Below are 19,051 nucleotides of genomic sequence, written 5' to 3' on the forward strand. Positions count from 1 at the left end.
CTCCGTTTCTCGTTCGAGCGCGAAAACTACTAAAAGCCCTTGTGCACGAAACTTTTGGACATTTCAAGTTTAATGAGAGCTAACCCCTATGTGTGAGGATACATTTGAAAAGCATATATTATAATGGACTAAATCATCACACATATAAATTGGACTAAATCCTCACACATACAATTACTAACACATAATTTGAAAAGTTTATGTTGTAACTTTAATTCTATCGCAACACAACCAATCATATGTTAATCATTCTCCACATGATATTATCCTTACTAATTCACGGGATTTCAACTGGAAAGTAGTATATCACTTATAAGGACACTAAGTTAAACGATATCACCACATGCTAAAAATACAGCAGAAATAATACTTCTGCGTATTTCTTCGAATAATTCAAACCCTTTCTTGAATTTCAGTCCACAATTCTCCCATACACATCTCCCACATAGTACCTAAGGCAAGTGTCGCTTATTCCATTGCCAGTATTATTTGCCGCTACGGGCAAATTATTGTTCCGATTAAGTTCAGTATTATAAGAATATGATCCTCCTCCTTGATTGCACATGGACTCATAATTTTGATAAAAACTACAGATTCTTGAGTTCTCCTTTCTTTTCTTCTTAAATTTCAGTACATTATTGTTGATGCTTTCCCATTTTTCTCTGCAGCATAGACCACTCTTGTCATATCCAGAAAAAGCCATTTTTGTGGTTATTTCGTCCCATAGAACCTCTTCAGAGATCCCACTTTGCTGAAACTTTGATTCCATCCCATTTCTTAGTTGAATCAATCTTGAAATTTCACATTCTGGCCAGAAATCGTTGCATTTCAGCGAATTGGTTATTGTTTCACTACCATTATCGTTATGGTAATTTTCCTTTAGGCTTCGAATATCCGTCAACATCACCTCCTCTTGCAGCGAAGCCCTCGGTTCTTTTCGAGCCATTTTGTGCAAAGTATCCATTAAAGAAACATCCCTAGCTTCAATCCAAGCTCTTTCGCTAACCCATAAATTGCGCTCTCTTTCCATTCTTTCTGCATCTTGTTTTCTCCATTCTTCCTCTCTTTGAATTCTTTCTTTCTCCTTATCTTCAATAGTTTTCATCATTTTCTCCATCCAGGCTTCTTGTTTATCCATCAGTTTCTTCATCTGCGTATCGATAAAATCTTTAATCTTAACTTTCCAACCCCTTTTCCCCCTTCTTTTTCTCATGTTTTGATTATTGTCATCTGTCCCAGGATCGTTTTCATTATCATCTGATGAAGTAGGATCAAAATCCCAAGAATTTGAGAGACTAAGGCTAGTATCAGAGAACTTAAAACCTGGATACGATTCTTGATTATTAGCTGATGAAGTACTTAATTTCGAAGCATTGGGATTAAAACTTCCACTATTGAAATGGGTTTCGGAAACGGCAGCTGAATTATTAGTTTCACCATAAAGAGCTTCGAGTTGTCTGAAAAACCTGTAATGCTTCCCATCTTGCCTTCCTGCTTTCCCTTCTTTCGTCTTTTTGTAATATTTGTACAAATTCTCGAATTTCTCTCGGCATTTCTTGCTACTTCTCTTATATGCATGTTCCTCAGACATTATCCTAAAATTAAACAAAAATAAACCTCAAAAGTTTATCCATAAGAAAAATTTCAATACCAGAAAAGGAACACGAGGGTTCTAGGAAATGTATAGCCTGAAATTTTCATATGATGAAGATTTTGCTGAGAATATGTAATCGAATATAATCATTCAATTTAGTATCAGACGAAATAAATTTGGAAAATTTATGACTATTCAAATTAAAAGTTGTAAAAATCCATGAAAACTTTTTATGTTTACTCCAAAGAATCCACAAGATTACAGATTGTCTTTTGTTGCACGCGAAAAGTAATGAAAAATAATGCCTAAAATTAACTGAAGAGGTTTCGCTGTTGACAGATGGGACTGTAAGGTGGACTCAGAGGAAAGAGGCTTATAATAAAAACCAACTGACGTTTGAACTGAAGTTGGAATTAATTGTTCTGTGTCATTTTCTGAAACGAGAAAAGAGATTGTTTAATCAAGAAATATACTGATAAAACGGGATTTTAAGTTGATTTAATATCCGATAACAGCGAGAATTTAAGCATAAAAAGATTCTTCCAAGTACTGTAGATTGTTGCACAGATGATTAAAGTTGAAGAATTCAAGAAAATTTGTGAAATAATTAGGCATGACTGGAAGCTGGGAACTTCATTTATGTTGTTGTAGGCTTTGTTTCTTGAGAAAAATGATTTTCCAAAAACCTAGAAATTAGGTTAACTGGAAAAAGAAAATTGTAGTATATAAATATGATCATCGCGAGTACATACAAACCTCGAGACCTCGTCCCATAAGGGACCCTTTTGATTGGCCTCCTTAAACCTGGAATCAAGCCTCGATCTGATCTCTAGAAGAGTAAGCGTCTCCTGCCTCGGCCACCTCCCCGCCACACGACCTCCACCACCATCTATCCGACTTAAACCGTCACCCGCAGCGGCGCCGCTGGCGGAAGCTGCAGTACCGCCTGCACAAGTCGTGTTATCACCTGTAGGAACAGAAGCAGTCGCAGTATTATCCGACCGAAACATGATCATCTCATACGGGTACTGTGGGGTCGAACCCCTGTGGCCCGAAAGCGAGTCTTGACGCGGCGGGATGGGCGGAAATAAAGCCCTCCCACTCATGTACTGCCCTAGATCCGCCATCCCGTATTGATCTTCCATGTAGAGGAAGGCAAAAAGAAGTTTAAACAACACACGCAGCGCTCGTTTCTTGAAATAGAGAGAGAGAGAGAGAAGAGGGTTTAAGGGATCAGAGAGAAAATATGGAATGGTAAGAAAAGAAAGTGGTGGGGGACAACGGTGGATGAAGCGGCAGACCCGGATCGTGTCCTTACTGAGAAAAGGTTTTGAATTCTTGTAGAGTACAATGGACCCATCTCTCTGTTTCATCTGCTTCACCCATCAATGTAATTCTAATATAAAGCTCCTTTTTCATCAGTGTATATATATATATATATATATATATTTATCTCCATATTTTTATATAGGGTTTGTATATATATATATATATACACACATATACACGACGTTCTTGATACATGCATGTACATCAACTAAAAGATAAAAAATATTAATAAATTACAGCTAAGAAGGTGATTATAGTGATTGTGGTACCTCCTTTTCACTGTTCTGTATTTTATTTTTTCCTTCTACAGTAGCCATTTTCACACACTACGACACGCAAAGAAGAAAAATCCAAAAAAGACTCCACTTTTTCGCCACTACCAATAACAAATAAATAGAAATTCAGTCGAAATATTTAGTTGTTCACAATTTGAGAGATTTAAACATGAAAAATGAAACTGGGTAACCCGAATCTTCTCTGTAAGAAGAATCTGGTAGTGATACGTGTATATACTGTCTGGCTTTTGCATCATCACCTGGAAATATTGATTTTCACTTAATTAACCAGGTATCATATGTGTTCGAAAGTTTTAAGATTGATCTGTTCAGAACAAATGGAATTTCGATCCGGCCTTGAGGATACGAATAACTAGAAATGGAATCAATTCTTTCTTTGTTTTCTTCTCTCTTTTTTTCCATTGTTATTCTTCACTGTTGGTTGTTGGAATGAAAGGGGTTTCGAATATTTGGAAATGGATAATGTAATTTATCATTTCCTTGGCGGATAATGTGGTGCCGTCAAGAAATTTATAGCTAAATCAAGGGTTTAGTTTATTTTTCGTGGCCGGGAATCAAGATTCCTTACAAATTCAATTTCTTGTAGGTGTGGATAGAGTTTTTTTCAACAGTCAGTCAAAAATTAGTATTAGCACGATAATTTGCTACTTATGGGCTTGTAATACTTTTTCCTGAATTAATGTTATTCATTGACATGCTGCCGAATATATATACCAACGCATCAGTTTTCTATTGAAAAAAATATACTAAAGGTGTAAAAGAACCTATTTATGGTACTAAGAATAAAATTTTACAAATTAAAAAACCAAAAGCCTATATAGAGCAACTTATAGAATGAAATTTGTTTTGTTTTTCTATTATAATGTAATTTTTGTATATTGTTAGGATCAAATATTTATCATAAGATCAAAAATTATATATGTTAGCTGGTATTTATGATTTTTGTATATTTCCATGTACTTGTGACAGCTTAAAGCCCTACACTAAACGACATGTGGACATTAGAGATTGTGCCTACTTAAGTTCCAATAAGCTGGGGTGCTAAACCCATGAATTTGGGGAGGGACATGCCTTATTGCTGGTGATGTATTGTATCAACTTATAGACCAATTTGAGTATTTACTTGTATCAAAAGTTGTCCCAGAAAATATCCTCATACCATTTAAGATCTAAAATCCTTTTGTATGGTATCCATCCAACCAGATCATATAACATAGCGTTAGCATTGTGATGTACGAGAGTTTTCCAAAAAGTCAATTATCTCAGTATTTCTCTCGCACATACATTCTTGCCCAAAATAAATTTTTTAAAATATTAATAAAAAAGCATTGAAAATGAAATCCATCTCTATTAACTCTCGCTAGATTCGCTCTAGAGTGGAAGGAATGTGAAGGGAAAGCACCGTAAGTACCAATACGAGAGATCATTAGCTGCCGACAAACAATTATCCTGCCCTAGATAGTTGGCCTTCAACTTTAAAGAAATATATAATATATAATTTAGAGTTCTTCTTTTCGCATGACTCCTTCATTAGTTTGACCCTTGTGTAGGTAAATTTTGGGAAATAAAATGAAATTTTGACAGTATTTGATTTTAGTTTTAAAATAATGGTCTTTATGATATCAAAGGTTATTTTTTCCTATATAATTGTAACAAAAAAAAAATCAAATCATAATAATACATATTTTTTGAAATATTTTATCAAGTGGGATATATTTTTGAAATATAATAATACTTATAAGGATATTAATTTTGGTATTTTAAATTTTTAAAGCAAGATCCTAAAAATCAGTTTGTGCGACCCATATTTTTAAAGAACGTTATCATACACTACAAGAAAAACGCCATACAACAACACACATACGACAACGGTTTTTGTGCAAAACCGTTGTCGTAGAGTTTTTAACAACGGTTTTAGCCAAAACCGTTGTCTTTTGGGGATCAAAGACAACGGTTTTTTAAAACCGTTGTCTTTGAGGGGTCAAAGACAACGGTTTTAAACAACTGTTGTCTTTGGGGGGTCAAAGACAACGGTTTTAGGGTCAATGACAACGGTTATGATTAAAACCGTCGCGAATGGATTTAGCGACGGTTTTATATACCGTCGCAAATGCTACCTACCACAACGGGTAAACACCGTTGTCGTTGAACGCACTTTCAACAACACCCTCAGTTACAACAGTTTTTAAAAGGTTACGACAACGGATAAAATCCGTTGTCGTAGCCCGTTTTTCTTGTAGTGATATTATAAGAACTTTTTTTAAAAAATTATCATACAAATTTTCAGAACTTTTATCCGCTGTTTTAAGAAACTTAGTCAATTAAAAAGAAACACGACATTAGTTGCAATAATTTTGTCCCAAAAAGTCAAAAATGAAAATAAAAACAAGAAGTGTTGTGAAAAAGTAAAAATTTATGGTAAAAAGTAAAAATCTCAAACTCTCAAAATTTACCAAACTACACACTTTATAATATTTTTCTCTCTACTCATTTGTGAATTTCTTCACAAATGGTGAGCCTATATATAGAATTTCTTTACAAATAATCCAAAAATAAAATACATCATTACCTACATCATCACACACTAATTTTCAATATTTACAACTCTTATTTTCAACATTCAAATATTCAATACATACATTTTAAATATTATTTTTCAACACTCCCCCTTCTGATGATGATCATAATGATTGTCTTCATTACATGTTTTTATACTGCCTCGTTAAAAACCTTACTAAGAAAAACCTATTGGGATAAAAACGATAGTAAGGGAAAAAGAGTGCAGTCACGTAAACTCCCCCTCATGTTGACACGAACAATTCTTCAAAAATTTCGTAGATTTCGCATCCCAATAATATATATGTGTTTTCTGAATATTGACGTAGGAAGTGCCTTTGTGAAGAGATCTGATGAGTTTTCACTTGATTGAATGTGACGAACATCAATACATTTATTCTTCTCTAGCTCCTTGGTGAATACGAAGAACTTAGGAGGAATATGCTTAGTTCTGTCACTTTTTATGTATCCCTCTTTTATTTAAGCAACACATGCAACATTATCTTCATATAGTATCACATGCTTCTCGTCGAATGATAATCCGCATGAGATTAGGATATGCTGGGTCATTGATTTTAACCACACACATTCACGGCTTGCTTCATGTAGTGCAATAATCTCGGCATGATTTGATGAAGTTGTTACGAGCGTTTGTTTCTGTGAACGCCAAGAAATTGCAGTGTCTGCACGAGTAAATACATATCCAGTTTGGGAACATGCCTTGTGTGGATCAGATAATTATCCAGCATCGGCATAACCAATTATACTTGGATTAGCATCTTTTGAATACAAAAGTCTCAAGTCTGTCGTTCCTCGTAGATAACGGAATATATGTTTAATTCCGTTCCAGTGTCTCTTTGTTGGATATGTGCTAAATCTTGCCAACAAATTTACGGCAAAAGATATATCAGGCCTTGTACAATTTGTAAGATACATAAGAGCACCGATAGCACTTAGATATGGTACTTCTGGACCAAGAATAGCTTCATGATCTTCACATGGACGGAATGGATCATTTTCTATGTTTAATGATCTAACAACCATTGGAGTACTTAAAAGATTTGATTTATCCATATTAAAATGTTTAAGGATCTTTTCTGTATAATTTGTCTGGTGAACAAACATTCCACATTCTTTTTGTTCAATTTGTAAACACAGACAATACTTGGTTTTTCCAAGATCCTTCATTTCAAATTATTCCTTCAAGTATGACAAAACTTCTTGAATTTCCTTATTCGTTCCAATGATTTTTAAATCATCAACATATACAGCAATAATTACGCATCCGAATGTTGTTTTCTTAATGAAAATACAAGGACATATTGAATTATTTACGTATCCCTTTTTCATCAAGTGATCACTTAGTCGATTGTACCACATTCGACCGGATTGCTTTAACCCATATAATGATCTTTGTAATTTCACAGAATAACATTCTCTGAGTTTTGAACTTTGTGCTTCAAGCATATTAAATCCTTCAGGGATTTTCATATATATATATTACTAACAAGTGGTCCATATAAGTAAGCTGTAACAACATCCATAAGACGCATTTCTAAATTTTCAGATACCGTCAAGCTAATCAAATACCGAAACGTAATTGCATCCATCACGGGAGAATACGTTTGTTCATAATCAATTCCAGGCCTTTGAGAAAAACCTTGTACAACAAGTCTAGCTTTATATCTTACTATTTCATTTTTCTCATTTCTCTTTCGAATAAAAACTCATTTGTATCCAACAGGTTTTACACCTTCAGGTGTAAGGACTATAGGTCCAAAAACATTACGTTTATTTAGCGAATCCAATTCAACCTGGATGGTTTCTTTTCATTTTATCCAATCCTGCCGATTTTTACATTCAGCAAAAGATTTTGGTTTATGATCTTCATTATCATTTATGATGTCGATTGCCACATTATAAGAAAATATATCATCAATTTCTTCTATATCTTTTCGGTTCCATATTTTCCAGTATTAATATAACTGATAGAGATTTCATGATTCTCTTCAATTTGTGGTTCTGACAGAACATTTTCATCATCATGTGTTTCTTCAGGAACATCATTCTCTATTTTGTGATCATCGTATTTCTCTTTGAATTTTCTTTTTCGAGGATTTTTATCATTGGAACCGACTGGCCTTCCACGCTTCAGGCGTTTAATGACATCATGAGTATTTTCAATTTGTTTCTTCGGAATTTCAATTCGAGCAGGGGCATTTGCAGCATGTATATATGATTTAGTTACCCTTTTTGTGTCTGCAAATGCATCTGGTATTTGATTTGCTATTCTTTGCAAGTGCACAATACCCCTATCATAACCGATATAGATTACAACCTTTCTTTGAGGTCCCATTTTCTTTAGTTGCGGTGGTGCAATAGGCACATACACCATACATCCAAAAATTCTCAGATGAGAAATGTCTGGTTCTTTACCAAATGCAAGCTGCAATGGGAAGTATTTATGATATGCACTTGGTCTGATGTGAATTAATGAAGCAGCATGTAAAATTGCATGTCCCCATATAGAAATAGGGAGCTTTGTTTTCATAATCACTGGTCTAGCAATCATTTGCAGACATTTAATCAATGATTCAGCCAATCCATTCTGTGTATGTATGTAACGAACCGTACTCTTTACTACTTAAAATTTGCGGAAGAATTTAAAATTTTCTTTTAAACTAAAAGGAATGCGGAAATGAAATCAAATACGGTCGTCACTACATCCTTCGTCAGTAAATATGTTTTAAATCGACATCACCAATAAAATTTGCTAAAAAGAAACACTTGCTCCAAAAGTCTTGAAATGAAACATAACATCAGAGTATTTTGAACTTGCATAAAAAATCGTAAAATAACATGGGCGGTCCTCGGGTTTAGCCTGCCGCTCAGTCCAAGCCTGCCCTTTGGTCACCACCTCCTGTCTCCTCAACATAGTCACCTGCATCGATCAAGTCTAGTGAGTCTAAAGACTCAACACGTATAAACTGGAATAACGAGTACTATATAATAAAATCACATGCAACTTTAAAATAGGACATACATAACTTGAAACTTGAACTTGCGTATTAAAACTGGAACATATGTACATACATACTTCGACGTGCCATAACTTAAACTTTTCTTAAACATGCTGCATACTTGAACATACATACTTCATCATTTTGCGTAGAGGATGTTTCAAAGCAGGTGACCCATACATAATAAACGCCTGATCAGACAAACCACAGTACTGGGCTGACAGGGACGTATCCATTGCCACATACATGAGATCCCCGTTCATAATTTAACGGGCTGGTTGGTCCCCGTTCATAATTTAACGCTTTCCAACCACGATCTAACCCGTTCATAATTTAACGGGGTGGAGAGATCCTCGGCCACGTTCACCGACTTCCAAACCCATTCAATTTGGTCACAAGACATTTAGCATACCTCAAAACTTAAAATATTTTCTTGCACGTCAACATACTTACTTGGGGTTGAAGGGTTCGTTGGACTTCGATCGGGGCCGTTGCTGCAACATACTAACATGAACTTGCATACTTAACTGGCATAACTTAGACGTAGAAATAGTACTTACTCCTAAGCTCAATCAATACTTAGGACGTTCTAAGTTTTCCCATGACTCGACCTTGAAAACATCATATTAAACCTTAGCATACAACCTCAAACCGAATCCTAAGTGATGAAAGAATGTATCCCAAAAAAAATAGGAGGACACGGACCCCGTGCCTAGGTCCGGGCTTGGGTCCGTGTAGATACTGCATGGTGTGTGTGTCGAAAAATAAAGGCACGGACCCCGTCTATAGGTCCGGGTCAGGGTCCGTGTAGATATTATGAAGGGAACACTCGGAAAGGAGAGGGGCACGGACCCCGTGCATGGGTCCGTCAAGGGGTCCGTGTAGACTTGGGTTTTGGACACTACTGAGGAACAAAGGCACGGACCCCGTGTGGGGGTCCGGGTAAGGGTCCGTGTACTCGCGGGACAAGAAAACTCACGAAAATTCTGTACATGTTTTGCTTAACATCCTAGACTCGATTACACGGACTATGAAACGACACCCCGAGACCCACCTTAGCATGCCATAACATCAACCAAATTCGTACAAACACCCAAAGCAATAAGTTCACCTTACAACACATACAATTCAAAGCATAGCAATTGACACCAATTCGTTTCCCACGACTCCTAACGCATTCGAGTGCCTATCGACACTATACGACGTATCAAATAACATCCCAACATCATACTAATGATACCTAGACGCAGCATTGATCACCCGTCGATCCCCAACGAAGCCTGCAACAAAAACTTCAAGAACACAATTTTCGTAATAGTCGCAGTTTGAGCAGTCCCACGAAAAATATCATAACTCACTCAATGTTCATCCAAAAATCTCGTATTTTATATCAAATCGAAGGTATCGAAAAGTTCTACAATTGTCTAGTTGAAATTTTTCTCAAAATCCCGACAGAAAAATCGCAGTTTTTATCAGAACAGTAAGTTACGAGATTTCAGATCTAAGAAGTATTTCAAACGCCTTCAAACTATTTTCCGCTCAAACGATGAACGTCACACATGGATTTTCACGCATAAAATAACACGACGCATACTATGACAAGATCGATGCAGAAAGAACAGATTATACGTGCCTTTTGATATTAAAAATACCGTGACGACGATACCGAAGCGGAGACGGTGTGAGGCTCGATCCGAGACGAAAGTGGCGCTAAAATCCTTGAAGAGAACACACGAAAATATGCTGGAATAATTCAGAGGAGGGGGCGGCCGTTTCTTTCAAAAGAACCCTAGGTTTTCTTTTTTTTTTAAAATCTGAAAATAAACTTGTAGATGTGTGTTGTGTGTTTTAGTGTGTGTAAAAACATGTTTAGTGTGTGTGAGTGTAGAAAACGTGTGTGTGATTTAATTAGGAGAAATTTAGTGCTAAATTAACTAATTAAATACTAATTAAAAGTTAACACTCACTAATTTAATCAAACTCTACAATTAAAATGATTACACACCAATTTTAAAAATTTTAAACTCTTAAATCACTAAATACATAATAATGCTTTAAATATTAAAACTTAATAACTTATTAAAAATGCCCCATCCTCAACTTAAAATAAAATACCATATTTTAAATCACCAACATCGTCACCGGTCTTTTCCTCGATCCCGCTTCGAATAGTCGCCTGAACATGAAACTCGAAAACATTTTAACGTGCATCACAATGAATATGATTAATTTAAAATAATGCATTTTTCATAAATTATGCATGGCAAAAACTCATTTAAAATTAATCAAATGATTTAATAATAAAATGAATGCACATGTTATACGTGTACTGGATTTGGGCACTACAGTTCCTCCCCCACTTATAAAAATTTCGTCCTCGAAATTAAATCTTACCGAACAACTCCGGGTAACGAAGTCTCATATCTGCCTCAGACTCTCATGTGGCCTCTTCCACTGATTGGTTGAGCCACCGGACTTTGACTAGCTTAGTCACTTTGTTCCGAAGCCTACGCTCTTGCCTGTCTAGGATTTGGACCGGTCTCTCCTCAAAGGACAGGTCTGGAGCCAACTGCAACGGCTCATAACTCAGGATATGCGAAGGATTGGCTAGGTACTTCCTTAGCATCGAGACGTGGAACACATTGTGTACCCCGGCCAGATTTGGCGGAAGGGCAACACGATAGGCTAGTGTCCCAACTCTGTCCAAAATTTCAAACGGCCCAATAAACCTCGGACTCAACTTGCCTCTCTTTCCAAATCTCATAACACCCTTCATGGGTGCTATTTTGACGAATACGTGGTCACCAACGGCAAATTCGAGATCTCTCCTCCTCTTATCAGCATAACTTTTCTGACGACTTTGGACAGTCTTCATTCTGTCACGAATCTTGGCCACTACGTCTGCAGTCTGCTGAACTATTTCTGGACCAAGTTCTGCCCTCTCACCAACTTCATCCCAATGAACTGGTGATCTGCACTTCCTTCCATACAACGCCTCATAGGGGGCCATACCAATTGATGATTGGAAGCTATTGTTGTATGTGAACTCCACTAGAGGTAGTCTAGACTCCCAAGCTCCTTGAAAATCAATCATACACGCTCGCAACAAGTCCTCTAAAATCTGAATCACTCGCTCGGACTGGCCATCTGTCTGCGGGTGAAAAGCTGTACTGAAAAGCAACTTCGTCCCCATGGCTGCGTATAAGCTCTTCCAGAAGGACGATGTGAATCTCGGGTCCCTGTCGGACACAATTGAAACTGGGAACCCATGCAAACGGACTATCTCCCGAATATATAGCTCCGCGTACTGCGTCATGGAGAAAGTCGTCTTCACTGGCAAAAAGTTTGCTGTCTTAGTGAGTCGGTCAACTATAACCCAAATAGAATTCGATCCTCGGACTGACCTCGGCAACCCAACCACAAAATCCATAGTAATGTTCTCCCACTTCCACTCAGGGATGGGGAGTGGCTTAACCAATCCTGCTGGCCTCTGATGTTCAGCTTTTACTTGCTGGCAAGTGAGACATTCGGACACGAACCTGCGGATGTCTCGCTTCATCCCTGGCCACCAATACAAAAGCTGGAGATCCTTATACATCTTGGTACCTCCTGGATGGATAGAATACGGAGATGCGTGTGCCTCTGTCAAAATATCTTGTCTAATCGAGTCACCCCTAGGCACCCACATTCTACCTCTGTACCTCACTATCCCATCTGACACTGTATAAAGAACACTGCCTTTGGCCTCATCTCTCAATCTCCATTTCTGTAGCTGCTTGTCTGAATATTGTCCTGCCCGGATACGGTCTAGCATATCAGATTTGACTGTCAGATTAGACAGCTTAGGATCTCTGCCCTCACGATAAATCTCTAGACCAAACTTCTGAATCTCAGATTGAAGAGGTTTCTGCACTGACAACTGAGCTACAACTGCCACTTTCCTGCTCAATGCATCCGCGACAACATTAGCCTTTCCCGGATGATAGCTAATTTCGCAGTCGTAATCCTTCACAAGTTCCAACCATCGTCTTTGTCTCATATTCAACTCCTTCTGCGTGAAGAAATATTTGAGACTCTTATGATCGGTGAAAATCTGATATTTCTCGCCGTATAGGTAGTGTCTCCAAATTTTCAGTCCGAAGACAACGGCGGCTAACTCTAGGTCGTGAGTCGGATAGTTCTTCTCGTGCACTTTCAGTTGCCTGGAAGCATAGGCTATGACCCGACCCCGCTGCATCAATACTGCGCCTAACCCGAGCTTAGATGCATCGGTATATAACACAAAGTCTCCTTGCCCGGATGGCATGGCTAGCACTGGCGCTGAAAGAAGAGCTTGCTTCAACGTATCGAAGCTCTTCTGGCATTCTTCGCTCCACACGAATTTGGCATGCTTCTTGGTGAGTGACGTGAGTGGCACTGCTATGGATGAAAATCCTCGAATGAACTTACGGTAGTAACCGGCTAGACCCAAAAAGCTGCGGATTTCAGATGCATTCTTTGGCTCAACCCATTCCTTGACAGCTGCTACTTTAGATGGATCCACTTCAATTCCACTGCTAGATACAATATGCCCCAAAAATGCTACCTTCTCCAACCAAAATTCACACTTACTGAATTTCGCAAATAACTTGCGACTCTGCAAAGTCTGTAATACTGTCCTCAAGTGCTGGTTGTGCTCCTCATGGCTCTTCGAGTATATTAGAATGTCGTCAATAAATACTATGACGAATTGGTCGAGGAACGGCTGAAATACCCGATTCATGAGGTCCATGAAAATTGCTGGAGCATTGGTCAATCCAAATGGCATCACCAAGAACTCGTAATGCCCATATCTGGTCTTGAAAGCTGTCTTGTGGACATCTGCATCCTTCACTTTCAGCTGATGGTACCCTGATCGAAGATCTATCTTAGAGAACACTGTAGCTCCCTGTAATTGATCAAACAAGTCTTCGATTCTAGGCAACGGGTACTTATTCTTGATCGTTACCTTGTTCAGTTCGCGGTAATCGATGCACAGTCTCATGCTTCCGTCTTTCTTTTTCACAAAAAGTACTGGTGCGCCCCACGGTGAGAAACTCGAGCGGATAAACTCCTTGTCTAAGAGCTCCTGAATCTGCTACTTGAGTTCTAACATTTCTGCTGGAGCTAATCTGTACGGTGCCTTAGAGATTGGCACTGTGCCTGGCATGAGATCAATAGCAAACTCCACCTCTCTATCTGGTGGAAGACCTGAAACATCGTCTGGGAATTCACTGACTACTGGCACTTCAGTTAGAGATGGAGTAGGCGCATCAGGTGCTGAAATAATACTAGCCAAGAAGGCCTGGCACCCCTTGGAAATCAGTCTCCTCGCCTGCATGCACAAAATCATGCGAGGGAAACTTCTCCATCTGACTGGCTCAAAAAGAAACTGCTCCATACCCAACGGTCTGACTAGTACTGATCTCTTCTGAAAGTCAATAAGAACTCTGTTCTTAGTCAGCCAGTCCATTCCCAATATGATGTCGAATTCTGGCATCGGCAATAGGATTAAATCTGCATACACTAAGTGGCCATGCAGTTCTAGATCGATGTCTCTGACCACACTGGTAGCTATCAGCTCTTCCCCTGATGGGACTGTCACTGAAAAGTTCACGTCTAGGCCAATGGACTTGAGGTCCAAATGGTTGGCAAAAGTCTCCGATATGAAGGAGTGAGTGGCTCCTGAGTCTATCAGTGCGGTTGTGGATAGTCTCTTAATAAAAATGCTTCCTGAGACGCGTTAGCACAACACAAACTAACTTATATCCCAAAAATCTTACCAACACTCTCGAGCATAAAAGAACCCAATACTCAAGGTACACAAAATATTACTAGCATACTAATAATTCCAAACAAAATCCACATGCACGACAAAGTAATATTGAGCTTAGGTAGAAAAGTTTACCGGCTAGTAATGTCGTTTCTGGGTTAACCTCTTGTGCATGCATGGCGAACACTCTTCCTTGGGTCGGCTGCTTCCACTGTGGGCACTCTTTCAACATGTGGTCCGTAGCTCCACATTTAAAACATTTCCCGGATCCCCATAAGCACTGTCCGGGATGCTGGCGATTGCACTTCTGGCACACTGGGAAGATAGCGGGCTTCTGAGGCGCCCCTTGCTGCTGAATTGGACCCTTGCCTTTTGGCGGTCCTGGATAAGGCTTTTTCCCAGGCGGCCCCTGAAACGGCCTCTTAAACTGGGATCTCTGCTGTTGTTGGTGTTGCGGCGGTGCCTGATAGGGCCTCTTGCCCTGTCGGTCCGCCTCTATATCCCTCAGATCCTGTTCTGCCGCCAAAGCCCTAGAAACTGCAACTGCGTAAGTAGTGGGGCCAGCTAGTCTCACATCGCGGCGTAGGATCGGCTGTAACCCATTCAGAAAATGCCTTAACTTTGCTTGGGCATCGTTTGCAATGAGGGGTACAAAGTAACACCCCCTCTCGAACTTCCTAACAAACTCTGCCACGCTACTACCTCCCTGACGCAGCGTCATAAACTCACTGGTGAGTCTGGATCTTTCCTCCTCAGTGAAATATTTGGCGTAGAACGCCTCTTTGAATCCATTCCACGACAGAGTCTGCAAGTTTACTGCCACCGATGCACTCTCCCACCAAAGTCTAGCATCCCCTGACAGCAAGAATATAGCACATCTGACCCTGTCAGCGTCCATCAGCTCCATGAAATCGAATATTACTTCGATGGACTTGATCCATCCCTCAGCTACCATCGGGTCAGTGGTACCCGAAAACTCCTTCGGACTCATCCTCCGGAATCGCTCATATACCGCCTCTGTCCTAGGCCTCTCCTCGGGGCCTGCAGTAGTCTGGTTCCTCGCAAACTGTGCGAAGAACTGCGTCATACCAGCAAGCATCTAAGCTTGCGTATCTGGTGGTGGAGGTGGAGGTGGAGGATTGGCTCTTTCCTCCTCTCGGTGCTCCCTGTCCTCAGTCCTAGCTTCCTGGTTAACCATACGTCTAGGAGGCATACTGTTCCAATGAATTACCCAACACGTAAACCCAACATGCATGAATATAATACCAATATTTTAAGATGCACGTAAATTAGGCTTAAAACATAGACATGCTGAAATCATGACTTAATGCATAGTACACGGCATAACTCAACTTTAAAACTTACAGACTTAGGTGTGACTTCGAGAGCTTCTTGCGACTGGCAGTAGGTGTAACCCTTTACAAGAACCTGGCTCTGATACCAACTGTAACGAACCGTACTCTTTACTACTTAAAATTTGCGGAAGAATTTAAAATTTTCTTTTAAACTAAAAGGAATGCGGAAATGAAATCAAATACGGTCGTCACTACATCCTTCGTCAGTAAAAATGTTTGAAATCGACATCACTAATAAAATTTGCTAAAAAGAAACACTTGCTCCAAAAGTCTTGAAATGAAACATAACATCAAGAGTATTTTGAACTTGCATAAAAAATCGTAAAATAACATGGGCGGTCCTCGGGTTTAGCCTGCCGCTCAGTCCAAGCCTGCTCCTTGGTCACCACCTCCTGTCTCCTCAACATAGTCACCTGCATCGATCAAGTCTAGTGAGTCTAAAGACTCAACACGTATAAACTGGAATAACGAGTACTACATAATAAAATCACATGCAACTTTAAAATAGGACATACATAACTTGAAACTTGAACTTGCGTATTAAAACTGGAACATATGTACATACATACTTCGACGTGCCATAACTTAAACTTTTCTTAAACATGCTGCATACTTGAACATACTTGAACATACATACTTCATCATTTTGCATAGAGGATGTTTCAAAGCAGGTGACCCATACATAATAAACGCCTGATCAGACAAACCACAGTACTGGGCTGACAGGGACGTATCCACTGCCACATACATGAGATCCCCGTTCATAATTTAACGGGCTGGTTGGTCCCCGTTCATAATTTAACGCTTTCCAACCACGATCTAACCCGTTCATAATTTAACGGGGTGGAGAGGTCCTCGGCCACGTTCACCGACTTCCAAACCCATTCAATTTGGTCACAAGACATTTAGCATACCTCAAAACTTAAAATATTTTCTTGCACGTCAACATACTTACTTGGTGTTGAAGGGTTCGTTGGACTTCGATCGGGGCCGTTGCTGCAACATACTAACATGAACTTGCATACTTAACTGGCAAAACTTAGACGTAGAAATCATACTTGCTCCTAAGCTCAATCAATACTTAGGACGTTCTAAGTTTTCCCATGACTCGACCTTGAAAACATCATATTAAACCTTAGCATACAACCTCAAACCGAATCCTAAGTGATGAAAGAATGTATCCCAAAAAAAATAGGAGGACACGGACCCCGTGCCTAGGTTCGGGCTTGGGTCCGTGTAGATACTGCATGGTGTGTGTGTCGAAAAGTAAAGGCACGGACCCCGTCTATAGGTCCGGGTCAGGGTCCGTGTAGATACTGTGAAGGGAACACTCGGAAAGGAGAGGGGCACGGACCCCGTGCATGGGTCCGTCAAGGGGTCCGTGTAGACTCGGGTTTTGGACACTACTGAGGAACAAAGGCACGGACCCCGTGTGGGGGTCAATATGGGTCCGTGTACTCGCGGGACAAGAAAACTCACGAAAATTCTGTACATGTTTTGCTTAACATCCTAGACTCGATTACACGGACTATGAAACGACACCCCGAGACCCACCTTAGCATGTCATAACATCAACCAAATTCGTACAAACACCCAAAGCAATAAGTTCACCTTACAACACATACAATTCAAAGCATAGCAATTGACACCAATTCGTTTCCCACGACTCCTAACGCATTCGAGTGCCTATCGACACTATACGACGTATCAAATAACATCCCAACATCATACTAATCATACCTAGACGCAGCAACGATCACCCGTCGATCCCAACGAAGCCTGCAACAAAAACTTCAAGAACACAATTTTCGTAAAAGTCGCAGTTTGAGCAGTCCCATGAAAAATATCATAATTCACTCAATTTTCATCCACAAATTTCGTATTTTATATCAAATCGAAGGTATCGAAAATTTCTACAATTGTCTAGTTGAAAGTTTTCTCAAAATCCCGACAGAAAAATCGCAGTTTTTATCAGAACAGTAAGTTACGAGATTTCAGATCTAAGAAGTATTTCAAACGCCTTCAAACCATTTTCCGCTCAAACGACGAACGTCACACATGGATTTTCACGCATAAAATAACACGACGCATACTATGACAAGATCGATGCAGAAAGAACAGATTATACGTGCCTTTTGATATTAAAAATACCGTGACGACGATACCAAAGCGGAGACGGTGTGAGGCTCGATCCGGGACGAAAGTGGAGCTAAAATCCTTAAAGAGAACAAACGAAAATATGCTGGAATAATTCAGAGGAGGGGGCGGCCGTTTCTTTCACAAGAACCCTAGGTTTTCTTTTTTTTTAAAATCTGAAAATAAACTTGTAGGTGTGTGTTGTGTGTTTTAGTGTGTGTAAAAATGTGTTTAGTGTGTGTGAGTGTAGAAAACGTGTGTGTGATTTAATTAGGAGAAATTTAGTGCTAAATTAACTAATTAAAATACTAATTAAAAGTTAACACTCACTAATTTAATCAAACTCTACAATTAAAATGATTACACACCAATTTTAAAAATTTTAAACTCTTAAATCACTAAATACATAATAATGCTTTAAAATATTAAAACTTAATAACTTATTAAAAATGCCACATCCTCAACTTAAAATAAAATACCATATTTTAAATCACCAACATCGTCACCGGTCTTTTCCTCGATCCCGTTTCGAAAGTCGCCTGAAACATGAAACTCGAAAATATTTTAACGTGCATCACAATGAACATGATTAATTTAAAATAATGCATTTTTCATAAATTATGCATGGCAAAAACTCATTTAAAATTAATCAAATGATTTAATAATAAAATGAATGTACAGGTTATACGTGTACTGGATTTGGGCACTACAATGTACATGAGCAACAGGATGCTCAACAATGATTTCGATAGACATACAATAATCATTGAAATTCTGGGAAGTAAATTCACCAGCATTATCAAGTCTAATTTTCTTGATTTTATAATCAGGAAATTGATTCCTCAATTTTATTATTTGAGCAGGTAATCTTGCAAATACAACATTTCGAGTTGACAATAAACATACATGTGACCATCTGCTGGAGGCATCAATCAATACCATAAAATATCTGAATGATCCATATGGTGGATGGA

At 38.9% G+C, this 19,051-nt stretch overlaps 3 protein-coding genes across 3 annotated transcripts in view; all 3 read right to left on the reverse strand.

The window, feature by feature from the left end:
• Positions 1–220: 220 nt before the first annotated feature.
• On the reverse strand, positions 221–2,982 carry LOC140818785 (trihelix transcription factor PTL-like). The gene is made up of 2 exons (XM_073178830.1): positions 2,351–2,982; positions 221–1,595 (listed from the first exon to the last, which is right to left on the reverse strand). The coding sequence occupies exons 1-2, from the start codon at positions 2,965–2,967 to the stop codon at positions 413–415; spliced, it is 1,800 nt and encodes a 599-aa protein (XP_073034931.1). The 5' UTR covers positions 2,968–2,982; the 3' UTR covers positions 221–412.
• A 363-nt stretch (positions 2,983–3,345) lies between these two features.
• Positions 3,346–15,493, reverse strand: LOC140817884 (uncharacterized). Its single transcript, XM_073177679.1, has 2 exons — positions 14,956–15,493; positions 3,346–3,458 (listed from the first exon to the last, which is right to left on the reverse strand). The coding sequence occupies exons 1-2, from the start codon at positions 15,491–15,493 to the stop codon at positions 3,346–3,348; spliced, it is 651 nt and encodes a 216-aa protein (XP_073033780.1).
• A 192-nt stretch (positions 15,494–15,685) lies between these two features.
• Positions 15,686–19,051, reverse strand: part of LOC140817885 (uncharacterized) — a 57,604-nt gene continuing 54,238 nt past the window's right edge. The window contains exon 10 of the mRNA XM_073177680.1: positions 15,686–15,800. Coding sequence (XP_073033781.1) covers positions 15,686–15,800 — 115 coding nt within the window. The remainder of the gene's footprint in view (positions 15,801–19,051) is intronic.

Source organism: Primulina eburnea, chromosome 17, assembly GCF_022965805.1.
Source record: "Primulina eburnea isolate SZY01 chromosome 17, ASM2296580v1, whole genome shotgun sequence".
Taxonomy (NCBI): domain Eukaryota; kingdom Viridiplantae; phylum Streptophyta; class Magnoliopsida; order Lamiales; family Gesneriaceae; genus Primulina; species Primulina eburnea.